Genomic DNA, 13,999 nt, shown 5'->3' on the forward strand with positions numbered 1-13,999 from the left:
GACTACTGTCAACATTAACGTACACCATTAGAGGGCAGAAGTGACACCTTTCCCTTTTTTTTTATAGGCTCTGTAACCTCCGGGGATAATTTTTACTTGTAGATGTCAACGGGAATTTATAGTCACAGCCACGTAGTTTTTGAAATACACAATGGGCTTCCCATTTGGGGTCTTATAATAAATGTTTTCGGGAATAACTACGAGACCTCAGAGAAGGGCTTGGGCTGGAAGGGGCCCTTAAGATCATCCAGTCCCAGCCCCAGCTGCAGAGGCGCCCCGGCCCCAGCAGCGCCCCTCCACCCCCCTGGTCCTGGCACGAAGCCCCCCGCCCCAACATGGCGGCGGCGTGCAGGGGCACAGCCCCCTCCCTGCGCATGCGCCGCCCTGGGGCGGGGCAGGACGGGGGCTGCGGGGCAGCTCGGGGGGGTGAGGGGGGGCGGGGCTGTGCGCCGTGACGCAACGCGTCGCTGGGCGGGCGGAAGCGGCGCTGAGCGGCTCCGGCAGGTGGGCGCGGGGGGAGCGGAGGTAGCGCGCGCGGCGGCCGTTAGGTGACCGTTGGGCGGCCGTTGGGGCTGAGGGGGGGCTTGTCGCCGCCACAGTGAGGCGGCGGAGCCCTGTGCTCGGGGAAAGGGGCGCGGGGAGGCCTCGTCCCGCTCGCTCTGGGGAGGTGGGAGGCCGGGGGGCTGCAGCCGGGCTGCGGCGGGCAGCGGAGCCCCGGCTGTCACCGCGCCTCGGCCCCCTCGCTTCGTTCTTGGTTCGTGCAGGTGCCTCGGTGCGGGGGGCTCTGCTGGCAGCCGGCTGAGTGCTGCCGTGCGCTGGGCAGCCCCGCTGCACGGTGCCCTTGGGTGGGGAAGGAGCAGCGAAAGCAAAAGGGGGTTTCTCGGGTGTTGTGCACCGGTAAATGCACGCAAGTGATTAAATTCTTCTCTAAAGACCACTTTGTTTTACGAAGATGATTTTTAAGCTCTTAATCGTTTTGACTGTGGTACGGCAGAGGTTTGTAACCTTTAACGTATTCTTATGTACCAGCATACAACATTCAGTAAGGTAGAAATGTGTCGTTGCCGTTGCTTGGGTAGATGTAACTAGTGATGCTAATTTCTGACAACGTGTATTGAATCTTATTTTTTATTTTCCAAGTGATCTGTTTTGAAATACCAAAGGAGGAATTGAAACATGTTGACCTAGTATAACTTAAACAAATCTAGAACTCGCTCAGGACTTCCAAAAATATTTTGTGGTTTCCTTCCTCTTTCCAGTGGCTCTTTTGTCATAACCTGTGACTGCAGTGACGCTGCAAGATTTATGTCTTTCTTGTATGGTAAGGACCTAACTTTCAAAGAGGCTAAGCGTACTTACAACGATGTGATGGAACATGGAAGAAAAATAACTTGCTTAATCCATATTCAAGCAAAACCAGATTCGTTAGGAATGGTAGTTTTTTATTTCTATAAACATTTGTAATGCATTAGTATGTCTCTCACTTACTTCTGTAGTCTCATTAATCATTTATTATTAATAAGCTTTCTTTTCAGTTTCCTAACCCCCCATGCTAGTATCCCATAAATTCTCTTTTATGTATCTTGTCATCTGAAAGATACTGACAGCTTGAGTGCAGCGTATTTTCTGGGTTTGTGTGCCACAAAGCAATGCAGAGAGGAATTCCTGTTGTTTCTTGTGATGTGATGCAGAGTTTCTTCAGTGCAGTCTAGAACAGGGTAACAAATGTTTGGGGTTTTGATACCCAACGTGGATAGATTATGAAGAGGGGGGCAGTTTTTCACTTCAAAAAATGAGCTTTGTAGGAGTTGTGACTTATTTTTTTCATGGAGCCTTCAGGATATGGGCACATCAAACGTGAGCACGCGTGTGATTTGTTCTAACTAATTGGGATGTGGTGTTGTTTTGGTGCAGGTGTCATGAATTGCTGTTTCACGAGAATATCAAAGACAAAATGCAGATAACTATGCAGTAAGCAGCATATTGCTTTAGTGTTACAAGTGGCGAGATTGCAGTTTCTGGTCACATGAAAATTTATTGCTACCTTTGTTCCCATTTTGAGGGCTGGAAATACCCATGTGTATAAAGCTTAAATTATTGTGGCCTCTTTTTGTTATTTTGTGTGTTATATGTGTTTAATAATTCATTTCAGGTACTTGAGAGCACCAGAGGTTTGAGTAATTATGATGGAATACATTTGGTCTAGTAAATAGGTCTCGTTTCTAAAGCTTTCACAGGTAAAAATAAAACTGCTTCTTCTAGATTTTTTTTGGTCTTCTTTTAGAGGCCTCTTGTGGCTTTTAGCTTTTTGCAGGAGGCATTGGTATTGCTAATCCCATGTTGTTCAGCTTGAGGATTGGATGTCACTTAACAGCTACAAGTAAAATACTTCCTGTGGAGTTCATGACCACTTTTCTGAGAATAGTTAAGGGCACTAGTTTTTGCATCTTGCCCACACTGTGAGTAGGATAAATGCATGCTGTCAGCTTAAATTGTCATCTGTGTAGACAACATCATCTACAGACTAGTCAGTGTCAAAAATACCCATTAAGTTGTTTCCAGTAGCTGTCAAAAATCTGCTGTGGAGCTCAGTCATTCAGATGAATGTGTTTTGTCCTGGTACATGTTTATTGCTAAAACGTACTTTACATGGTATCGGTTATTTGAAAAGCTCTTTCAACTGTGACTGAAATCTTGCACTGTTAGGTGGGCTGTGTTTCCTCAACTGAGCATTATTAACAGTCTCCTAACTTTTCTTGCATGACTGTCAGATTTACAGAATTTATTTCTTTTACCATTTGCCTATGTCGTTTACAAGATGACTTTTGAACTAAATGGGTAGTTCCTCTATTTAAAAGAGGGTCTAGGCTAATACTAGACTCGAGGACTTCAAACTTAATCCACTAAAATCATTTTTTTTATGTGGTGATAACAAAGAAAAAAGAGGCTACCTTGATATAAATACCCAAGTAATGTTTCTGGGCGTCTTCCCCTTCATTTGAACAGTGACATGTTTTGCCATGCCCACCGCTCTGGTACTGTGGTTATCTACTGCCTGTCACAACTGTTAGCGATGCTAAGATAAAATGACAGGCCAATCTAGAAATAATAAAAAGAAGGAAATAAACTGTTTAACTTTATCACTTCCTGCATTTTTATTTTTCTGAAGTCTTCAAATGGATCAGCCTCCTTGGAGGGAGCATCAGTCTGAGGCGGTCTATATTGGAGCTCTGCCACTGAAACATGCTTTTGGTGGATGAGTCTTGCACATGCCCGTACTCAGAGTCCTGCAGGTTTCTTGAAATAAAACCAGGCAAGTTAAATTTTTCCACCCTTTCCCAGTGGCATAAGTGCTCTTGTGATGCTTTTCTACAGGAACAACGTTTGTGTGGATGCTGTGTGCACGTATAACCAGTTCTACAGCGGCAGTCTATCCGCCATTGCAGCAATCACTTTGCTAGCTGGTTTTTAATCTCTCCAAACCTTCTTGTTTTAGGTCTTTTTAAAATGTTCAGTGAAAGTCCCTTTCCTCTCTGTAGCCTACACTAATGGCTTTGCAAGTATGGCTCCTTGTAAAAGTAGCTAAAATTAGCTGAATGTTACCGTTTCAGAAGGAAATTTTGGAATGCCAGAGGCTTTGAAAAAGTTTTGCAAATGTGGATTTGTCATATCCCAGTGTTAATTGCCATGAAAAAATTGTGTCAATGCTATGGGGAGATAAGAAGCCAAGGAGGTAGCTCGTGCCCTGCCATAACTGAGCAGGGCTCCTACCAGAATGGCATAAACATCAGTGATAAAGCATAGGGAGAAGTGTCCTGGATGGATTGAAGATGAGATTTTTTTTTTTTTTTAATGTGAAGATACGGAGTTGTAGGAATGTTTCAAAGTCCAGATGGACCTAGGGGGGTGAAAGGGAAGATCAGCAAGTATAGTATACTGTTCCCATTGATACTCACTCGCTTTAACTTTCTTCACAACACTTGGCAAGTCATTTCCCCACTCAAAGTCTTGGCTGACTGCCTGCAGGCGAGGAACAATGAATTTCTGTTGGTGGATTTTTAGAAGCATTCACTGACAGTAGCAAGCAGAACAAAGTGGGGGGAGGGAGGGGGGGAGGAAAGCATGCCAGGATACTTTAAGAAACCAAAAGTAAAAGCAATCATTGGAATTAATACTCTTTTCTATTGACTGATCTATGATGCGGTCTGAAACAGACCTGCAAGCCTTAGCGGCACACAAACATAGCATTTCGAGGGGATCTATGGGGTCAGCATGACTGAGATTTTTGACTGTCTCTTTTCCTTCCTTACTGGTGATGTTTTTCTGTTGACCAGAGTTTACACCACCAATGATAGGAATACTTAACGTGCTGAGAGTTGGTCTCATCATAAAAATTGCTCAAATATGGCTTCGTTTGTCTAGGGACACATTTTGCTCTTAATTGTTTGCTGCTTGGTAGAATATTGAACTCTCCCATAGAGCTGTGCAGCTGTCGGCGTGAACCTGGGAGCCAAGGGGCAGTGGTGGTCTGCAAAAGTCACTGGTGCAACTGGTCCAGTGTAGGAATGTGGTTTTACTCTTTTTTTTAAGAGCTTATATCCTCTTTTTAAAATATGAGGAATGTGATTTTTTCTTTTTTTTTCTTGGGCACCAGCTTTAAATGTGAATGATGCATGCAGGATGATTTGTTAAGGGAGCTTTTGGTGCGTGTAGGAAGGCACTCTTAGAGGGAGGGAATTAGAAGACGTCCTTTCAAGTAGGATGGGATAATAGAAAACTACATGAATCAAATAACAGATGGGGAAATAGCTTTTTTTTTTTTCTTCTGTATCTTGCCAGGAGTCATGGTCCTGTGTAACTGAATATACTTAATTTCTTTGGGCACCTGTTTGTCAGCTGCACTCTGTGCAGATTTTTCTCCTACTGCCAAGCAGCCAGCCAGCGAAGACTGCAAATGACCAGAATGCAAACATCATTTTTGGTCTTCCTGTTCTGGGAAAGACTCAGCATGTAGCTCCTGGCCTTCTGCATGCTTACTTCATTGTCCCTATCTGCACAGATCAGCATGATGTCTGTCAGTTGAGGGACTGCGATTCTGGAAGTTTTCTGTTGGAAAATTGGCCAAACAAAAGATTTTGAAGGTCACAGAAGTAAATGGAAGGGGTGGACTCCAAATACACGTGTAAAACAAAACAAACAAGATATTGCCGATAGGACTGTGGAAATGTTTCCAGGTGTTCTGTAATACCCTGTGATTTTGCTTTCCTGGGAGGTACGTTGGCTGTTGCAACACGAGTATTGTCATGTCTGTTTACAGCTCATTGTCTGTTAATATAATATCCCCACTAAGCTGAGAAACATGCTGCCATAGAGCTAAGGAAATGTCTGCTACAGACAATTTTAATATGCTGATTTTAAAATCCCTCCATAAGCTTATGACACTTTACTGATACAGTAGTAAATCATAATTTTGTCCTGTACAATTATTTTATAGTAATTATTAGTGACAGCTTTTATTTGTACTGCCCTAGTTTTTGTCTGCTGTCTGTTCTTTTTCAGTGTTTTTCCCCCTTCGTATGTCTGTAGCTGGATACACTGTCCTATGGCTGTATTTGGCATTTCTTTTTTTATCTCTGTCTTGGTAAATCACTCTCTGTGTTTATACAGTTAAGAATGATAATTAATCACAAAGCCAGACTTGCTTTTGAATTCACTCAGTCATGTTGGTGTTGGTCATAATTTGGCAGTGAGAAACCGTAAGTATTATGGTAGTAAGTAATAGGTGGAGTAAAATTCGCATTTACCAAGGTTACTTTCTTAATATATTAGTTTGTTACAGATCTATCTCTATAGGTCTCTATGGTATCACTGAGGAACTGCTGCCTCAGCGTTAGGCATGCTATCATCCAGAATACATAACCAAGAGGGGACTTTATTGGACTGTATGTTAATAATAATATTTTCAGGGTGTTTTTCTTAGCTTCATCCTTAAACTGTTTTGAATCCTGGAATGGAATGGGTTCTTAAACTTCAGTTTTCTCTATTTTTCCCCTGTAGTTGACACTTTGTTCACAGTTTTGCTAAAGTTGATTATTAATAGCTACCACAACTACCTGGTGGTTGCCTGCTGCTTTATTTTGCTCTTATAAATAGTCATCTTTATCTGTCCTGTACGTTTTTCAAAGCTAGGAGGTACATACCACCTCTGCAGCACAACTTTGAATTTGCTGTCCTGATGCCATGAACTACTTCTAGCAGTTTAGGAAGGGTGAAATCTCTTGGACAGACTAGAAAATTGATCATGAATTTGTACTCGTCTTTTGTTAGCTGGCTGACTAGCAGAACTGACAGCGCTGTTAAGGTGCGCTGTGACCTTTGAAGGATTGAGTATTCCTTGTTTTCATGATACCCCTATGTTGTTTCAGAGGATGCACGAGGCATTCTTTTGCCTTACAAACTGTCACGCTTTCGGTGAAGTATATGAATGTAATCTCTGGGTTTTGCTAGGAATAAGGAAAGCTGAATCTAAGGGAAGCTTTGCAGCATGATTCAGCTAGCGTGTTTTTATGTATGGCTTGGTTTCCATGGAGTAGAGTCAGTATTCAAGCCTAGGTCTGATGCTATTAACAGTAGCACCAGAGAGACTGGAACTTTGCTTTATTACAGAACATGAAATGGATTTTCTGTTGCTTTTTCTTTGGTCCTTGTTTCTTTTGTTTCATATGCTTATGATGCAATTTATATATGACTTCAGCGTTGGAATGCAGCTGAGAGGACAGATGTGATTTTATTTTGGAGAGGCTGAGTTCCGTCGCTTGTTGCTTTCATTGCCAGATGTGTCACTGTTTGTTGTGGTATCCCTGGACAGGGTCAAAGCCACATTGGCAGGCTCTGGCAATACATTTCTTACACGACAAGCAGTGGCAACAATAAACAAAAGCAAACTCTTTCAGTGTCTGTGAAAGACAAACCTAGCCTCATATCCTCTGTTCTGGAAATTGCCTTTAGTTCCAAGTTCTAATGTTGCCCCTGTCTTGGGTTTATAATTTTCAGAATAATTTAGGCGTGCATGTTGGATTCAGAGAGCTTTGGTAAATCACCACTTGAATCACTCACCTTGCCTGCTTATTTAAAGGGTTATCTGAAAGATACTCACTTCTTCATGGATTCTGGAATTGCCATTTTGCCTGCACAGTTGCCTATTTCTTGTTTGTTTTGTCCTTTTTCCTCAGATTTTCAGGTTTTGTCTTGTCTGTACTCCACTATCTTCATGATCTTTTTCCTTTTGTCTTAGATTTGGGATAATAGGAACTGTAACAATCTGTAGCTCTCATGCATCCTTTTTTTTTTGTTGTTGCTCTTTGCAATTACTTCCTTGGCCATAAAAGCACTTCAGCTGAGGCTGGGAGATTGGTAAGCCTGGATTTCCGCATGGACTAAGTCAGTGTGAAGAAGGAAGTTTCTCTCTCTTTTTCTTTATTTCCCTGATCCGCAGGTAGTAGGTGAGGAGGGAAGAAAAGATCACAAAACTGTTAGTTCCTTCTTACAAGTGTACTTTTATCTCATGCTGCATTGCCTGTCTTCATTATTGAAAACCAAGGGCCATTCTGAAGACAAATTTTGTTTAAACCGTAACGTTCGTGTACAGAAATACTGACCCTTAAGGGCAACAAGAAGTAAAAGGTTATTCCCGTCCATCCATCTTATTTATTGTGCTGTTTTCCTCCTAGTATGTATACCTGCTACTCTGCTGCCCTTTTTTTCCTGCTAGAAAATACTTGGGTGTAAGCTCGCATTTCTTTTTTTTTTTCCACTCAGCACTGTGTAATCCTGAAAGGATGTATAACAGCATTTGTTTTTTCCCTTTCTTAAATATGGTCTCAGAGGCACAAACAACATTGCTTACTGGCTTGGCTCTGGCCAGCAACAGGGCCCTTATCTAACATGGGGCAGCTTCTAGATTCTTGTCACAGCAGTCACCTGTATGGTGACCCCCTGCTACCAAAGCCTTGTCACGTAAACCCACTACAAGAGTATGATGTGAGTCACTGGAAGTGCATGCTTCAGGAAGAAAGAAGAGACCAGATCTTGAGAACTTTGAAATTACACTGCCAATCATTTAAGGAGGGATGGCCCCTTAAAATGCCTTTGCAGGATAGGAAAAGTGCCATCTGCAAACAGTTACCTTCATTTTGGTACACCTTACTCCCCATTTCTTTGAGCAGAGTGAGTGTTTGGGTGTTACGCTGTTTGCCCAGCAGGTGAAGTCCTTGATTTCTGTTAGTTTCGGTGGTCAGCATGTGCGCTGTGAATCAAATTTATGTGGCAGTGACCCAGTCTGTAGTCCCTGCTGTTCCTTGGTGGGAGTTCATTCAATCTGTTCAGCTTGGCTACAACTCTTGTCCTGGCTTGTGGCCTTATTTACAGCATGATAGCAGAGTTATTGCTACTCCAGAGCTCTACAGTAATACTGTCTACTAAAGTGGTTTGGGATGAGAATTGAGTGGAGCTCTGTGGAGAGCAGCATTTCATTTAAATTCGGCAAGAACTGTCTGTTATCTTCAAACAAGCGTGTGTGTGTGTATATAGAGGGAGAGAGTAGGCTTTTGGGAAGGGTGGTTGAAACTTGTGGTCTTCTTTCTTTGAGAGCTATTGTTTGTTTTTCTGTGCCATCACACGAATACCCTACACCAGTACCTCGTGTATTTGATACTGTCCATTATGTATCTAATGACGTAGGTGCAGTTGGTGCTTTAAAGTGTGAGTATAGAGCCATGGATTTGGCTAAGTCCTGGGGAAATTTTGGTTAGTTTGTGTTTAGGGAAGATCTGTTTCAGGAAATTGTAGTCATGCAATTCCAAATACTTGTGCTGATACCACAGATTTTAATTTTTTTTTATGGTTGTCTCTATTTTATATACTTAAGAAAAAATTGTCTGAAAAAGCAGATTTGGGGGTGATTAGCGTGCTCTTTGAACAAAGTATATCCCACTGAATTTACAGTGGTATGTCAAATTATTACATGTAGGCTATCTGCCTGTGTGCACGGTCATATCCTACAGTTAAGGAGAAGGAACCTATTCCTCATTCGCTGACTTGTGTTTGCCTCTTATATTAGTGCACCCTACATTAAAAGTAAGATTTTGTATACTGGCAATTCCTGTTGGTGTTTTAGACACAACACCTTTCACTTTACAGCAACTTTGTTGTCCAAGTTCTGCTATTGCCCCTCGTTTGGGTTTAGAATCTCCAGAATAATTTAGATCTGCATGTTGATAGAGTATCTGAAGCATGAAGGTTAAGAGGAAGCAAGAAGCACAGCTCTGAGCGCTGCTGCTGCTGCTGACATTAGAATTTACAGTAGTCTGTGGTGCGTCCGTATAAGGCCAGTTGAAGTGGTCAGCAGAGACGATGAAAAATACCATGGAGATTAAGTTTAGATGAGTGCTTAGCAGGATGAAAAATAATGGTGTTGGTATTTTGAACTAACACTGCATTTTAAAAACAGAGGCCTAAGTATCAGTGTAGAAAGTCCAGTCATGAACTCTAGTATACGTATAACTGCAGTCTAAAAACTACTCGTGTCAGACTATATGGGGGAGAAAATGGAGAGTAGCGTGAAAAAGTACTGTTATGTCGAACGAGTGGTTTTATCCAAACTATGTGAAATAATAGAAATCTCCTCTCAGAACTTTCAGGGGTATCTGAGAAAAGAGAAATAGAAGATATGAGCATTTAAAGAGACTGTTTCAGAATAGATTCATTTGAAGGGAAAAAATGAGTACGAAGGACACATGTAAATGTGTTTATGCATGTGATGAATCGGGTTTTCACTGTCTTATAGTGAGATATTTTGCTGAGGTTCTTACTAAGTTGTTCTTTTCTAAAGTAAGTTGTCAAAATGAATGTTAGGGCATTTACATATGTGCATTTATAATAAAAAGGGAACTGGATTCTGTGGTTTTTTCCGAACAGTTGCTTCAAAACAAAAAATGTATTTTGGTTTCAAAAACACGTGGCTTGAAGAGATCAACTTCAGCTGGTACATGTGAAAATTAAGGGTTTTTTTAGTCCTGCATTTCATCTTGTTTGAGTAATTTTGTCTTCCATTACAGAGCTCCCTGAAGATGTCTGGCTTGTATTGCTTCAAACTGTCTGGACGTTTACTGTTTAACTGCTGAAGCTTTCCTACCATTTGTTCTTCCAAAGCCTTTGGCTATCGATGTGTCAGAATTGGCTGCTATGGTAAGACTTTTTTTTTTATAGTAGTAGCAAAGTGCTAGAAGTGGGTGCAGTGTGCATCTTCGTTTTGGTCTTATTTCTTTGTTTATTGTCAAGACACCAAAAAGGACAAAGAATGAATACTGTACAAAACCAGAAGAGGATGACACCCAACTTTGAACTAACAAAACAGCTAAGAGACCTTGCTTTTCCTCTTATCTGTTTATACTTGCCCAATGGTTCTACATGAAGAACAAGAATCAAGTGAATGATTTCACAAGCTTTTATTTTTATTTTCTTGGTATAGATGTGTCTGTATTGTTTATCAAGATGTTGAGTATAAATGGAAAATACTTGTAAAACACTTTCCTATATAAGTCTCTTCTAGATACTGCTTTTGGGTTTAATCATTTGAAGTATGACACTTAAGGTAGTTCAGATGATTTGTAAGAAGACAGTTCTGATTTTTGGAGAACAAAACAAAACTTGTTACAACAGGTGAGATAGACAGATAACTGTACCTCTAAGCAAATACACATCTACAACTCTTCTTTAGGTTATGCAATAATATTACATTTGGAAAAAGTTCTGTCCTTGATCTCAACAACTGTAACAACTTTCAATAACCAAGTGATATTTTACATGTTTCAGGAATCAAGACCAACTAAACTGAGAAGATGTGTTCAAGATGATCCGGCTAGAAGAGTTTTCACTTTGTAGATATCCTGGTTTTGTTCTAATATGTAATACAATTTGACTAAGTCAAGTTCAGTTACTTTTCTTGAAGTTAAGACACCCGTGGCCTTTATCAGAGATGTTTCTATCATTTTCAAGAAAAAATATGTCCCAGAAACTGAGTATGTTTTTACTGGTTTTTGGAATCATTTGGGGTTTAATGTTGCTACGCTACACTTTTCAGTATCCAAGACGTCAAAGTAGCGCTGAGTTACGTGGTCAGATATTAGACCTAAGTAAAAGATATGTCAAAGCACTGGCAGAAGAAAATAAAAATTTAATGAACGGTGGCAGTGGAGCCTCTATGGCAGGATATGGTAAGAGGAAAAAACATTCTATTTATTCTAGTATCTTTTTAAGTGAAAACTGTAAAACTTTAATTCTTTTTAAAGTAATATATAATAATCTTTCAGAGGAAAACAACAACTCTGTATTGATTGATTCGACTTTAGTTTATTAAACAAAGTTGAAATTTAAGATGCAGTACACCCAGTAAGTTTAAATATTATTTTTTTTCCAAATATGAGAGAAGATAGTGGTGTGAACATGGGCAGCAGTATACTTAGATTTTTTAGAAAGTTCTGTTACTGATACTGTTTTCTGTGTTCCAGAAAATAGTTTTACAACACTCAAGATCCTTTTGTCATTGTTCGTAAGCATGTGGGTTATTTTTTATTTTCATTTCTTATGTTTTTTTCAATTTAGGCTTAATATATAGAAGCTTTAAACTAGGAAAAAAAGTACTCTTTTCTTTCCTGCTTTGTAGTTTGTGCAGAAAGTAATATGATACTTTCCACAACAATTTTTCTGTGGAATAGATCTGTTATTTCGAGGAAAGTGATTAAGAACTACCCTTTTATGTTGGAAAGTATCTATCTATATTCTATTGCTGTCCAAGGCTAAAAGGTGTCATAGCTGGGTGTTGTCAGGATGAAACCTGAAATACTGCCTTGAAATACTCACTATACTTCTCTAGCTAGAGGTTGTGTTCTTATGCTCTAATGTTTACTTGGCTGGATTCACAGTTTACTATAATGGTGGTATCTTTCTTTCTTAAAATAACAAGGAAATGGTATTTAAATAAAAATAACTAGGAGTCATTTAATTTCCCTTTCCTCCTGGTCTGTATGCTTTCCCAGAATTAATAGTAGCAAAGATGGCAGGCCTTAAGATGTGAATATGTTGAAATAGCTTGTGTATGGAAAATAACTTCTAATAATAGAACAAAATTTTCTTTTTTCTCACTATCTTCAGCTGATCTTAAGAGAACAATTGCTGTTCTTCTGGATGACATCTTGCAACGCCTTGTGAAATTGGAAAACAAAGTTGATTACATCATTGTGAATGGCTCAGCTACAAATACCACTAATGGAACTAACAATCAAGCACCAGTAAATTCAATTAAACGTGCAAAAGCAGCAGGCAACATTAGATAGCAAAGCGGGTCACTTTGTCTTGCCACGTTTATGATAGGTCATAATTAAGACAAGCTTTTTATCTCTGGCTTGGGCAAAGTAGTAGCTGCCTCTAAAAGAAGCGTACACTATTCTGTTATAGAATGCGCTGGATATATGTAGGCCTAACTTATGTGCATAAGGTTCTCAAAGCACTATTTCATTGCCTTTGAGCAGTGCTTCTAAAGTGATCTTTGTTGTCTTTAGAATATTTTGATACCATGATTTGATGTCGTATGCCATTGGATAATAACAATAAATGGAAAGGAATGGGGAACTTATAGGTAGGGTTATAAATGTATTTATTTAAGTATAAATATAGCATATCTTTTGGATAGGTGAGCAGCGTTGTAGCTTATTCATTTCTGTGATCTGCTTTAAACAGAGGTAACTGAGGAAAACATATTGTTAAACAGATGCTAGAAAATGTGTATACTTACAGTATTTTGTTACTCATTTACTGAAAAATTATTAAAATGAGGATAGCATTGGGGGGTAATGTTTTAGAATTGTGACCCAAAGAATGTCTTTATTTGCACTATCAGTCAGAATAGCTAGAGAATTTACTGTATATTTAAGAAAATCCAGTATAATAGGAAAACATTCTAGGTAGTAACACTGTCCAGGTATGTCCTTATGCCGGAATTAGGGCAGTTAGATTATCAAAAGCAAAGCATAATCTGAGATATCTTATATGATGATTTCTTAAAAGATATTTAAGTGTATGTATTTTGTAACTGCAGATGAAACTATTTAAGTGACGGAAATAAGTTTGAGATATGTGAATACTGTTTATTTTTATTCACTGCTGTTTCTTTTTAACTTCTTAGTACCTTGCAGTTTGTGATGAGAATAGCACACCATCTCCCTGAAATGCTTTCTTGAGCAGGAGGGAGAGTGATGAAGGGAGACAAGGCATCTCTGCATTTAACAGAGATCTATGTACTAAGGGTGTCTTATCATGGAATATTTCAGAGCTAAGGTAATATTTGCCTTATGTTGAAGTTAGCCTTACAGCAAAGTGAATTGCAGTGTGGATGCACTGCATTTCAAAATGTTACTGAAGTCATATTAAAGAGAAAGTGCCACTGAGCCTGTTTTTTAAAACATAGTGAATGTTTTGTGGGGAGGGAGGGTATGTTCAGGGACTTTAGCCAAAAGTGTGCTCGTTGTATTTTTTCCTGTGATGTGTGTGTGTGTTTGTTTTTTTCCAAAGCTACGTGGGTCTTCTTTTCTTTTTTCCCTGCTGGTATTCTGGATTCGCTTAGAACAGTAGTATCCAGATGATTTTTTCTTCTTGTCACACTGTGCGTAAACTTGTACTTCCTTGCAGAAAGAGAACAATAAATTTTTAATTGTATTTGTAAAGGCTCCAGTTCTCTCTTTTAACGATCTTGTGATTCTTACTACATGAGCTCTAGGTGTTTCAGGATTGGAAAATTGTACATCTCTGAGGTTTAGGAGTAGTGTATCCTCTTTCAGTCTAAAACCATTAGAGTATCACAACATTTGGTTGTGTTGCCAAACATTGTTTTATTTCTTTTTTCAAGGAAGATCTCAGTAGTATTTCTCCATTATGTGTTTTTTTT

At 39.7% G+C, this 13,999-nt stretch overlaps 1 protein-coding gene across 3 annotated transcripts; it reads left to right on the forward strand.

The window, feature by feature from the left end:
* Window positions 1-454: 454 nt before the first annotated feature.
* CCDC126 (coiled-coil domain containing 126) lies at window positions 455-13,526 on the forward strand. Of its 3 annotated transcripts, XM_084282836.1 has the most exons (5): window positions 463-504; window positions 1,260-1,321; window positions 10,116-10,245; window positions 10,873-11,273; window positions 12,211-13,526. In XM_084282836.1, the coding sequence occupies exons 4-5, from the start codon at window positions 11,036-11,038 to the stop codon at window positions 12,390-12,392; spliced, it is 420 nt and encodes a 139-aa protein (XP_084138962.1). In that variant the 5' UTR covers window positions 463-504; window positions 1,260-1,321; window positions 10,116-10,245; window positions 10,873-11,035; the 3' UTR covers window positions 12,393-13,526. The 3 variants fall into 3 exon arrangements, with proteins under 3 accessions (XP_084138961.1, XP_084138962.1, XP_084138963.1); XM_084282835.1 differs by lacking the exon at window positions 1,260-1,321 and having other exon boundaries at window positions 455-504; XM_084282837.1 differs by lacking the exon at window positions 1,260-1,321 and having other exon boundaries at window positions 501-548.
* The last annotated feature ends 473 nt before the right edge of the window (window positions 13,527-13,999 follow it).

This window comes from Netta rufina (assembly GCF_964035555.1).
Source record: "Netta rufina genome assembly, chromosome: 2".
NCBI lineage: Eukaryota > Metazoa > Chordata > Aves > Anseriformes > Anatidae > Netta > Netta rufina.

Coding starts and splice junctions, on each gene's coding strand:
- CCDC126 (XM_084282835.1), top strand. CDS start 11,036: ATGTTTCTATCATTTTCAAGAAAAAATATGTCCCAGAAACTGAGTATG. Junction 11,274..12,210: donor AGCCTCTATGGCAGGATATG/GTAAGAGGAAAA, acceptor CACTATCTTCAG/CTGATCTTAAGAGAACAATT.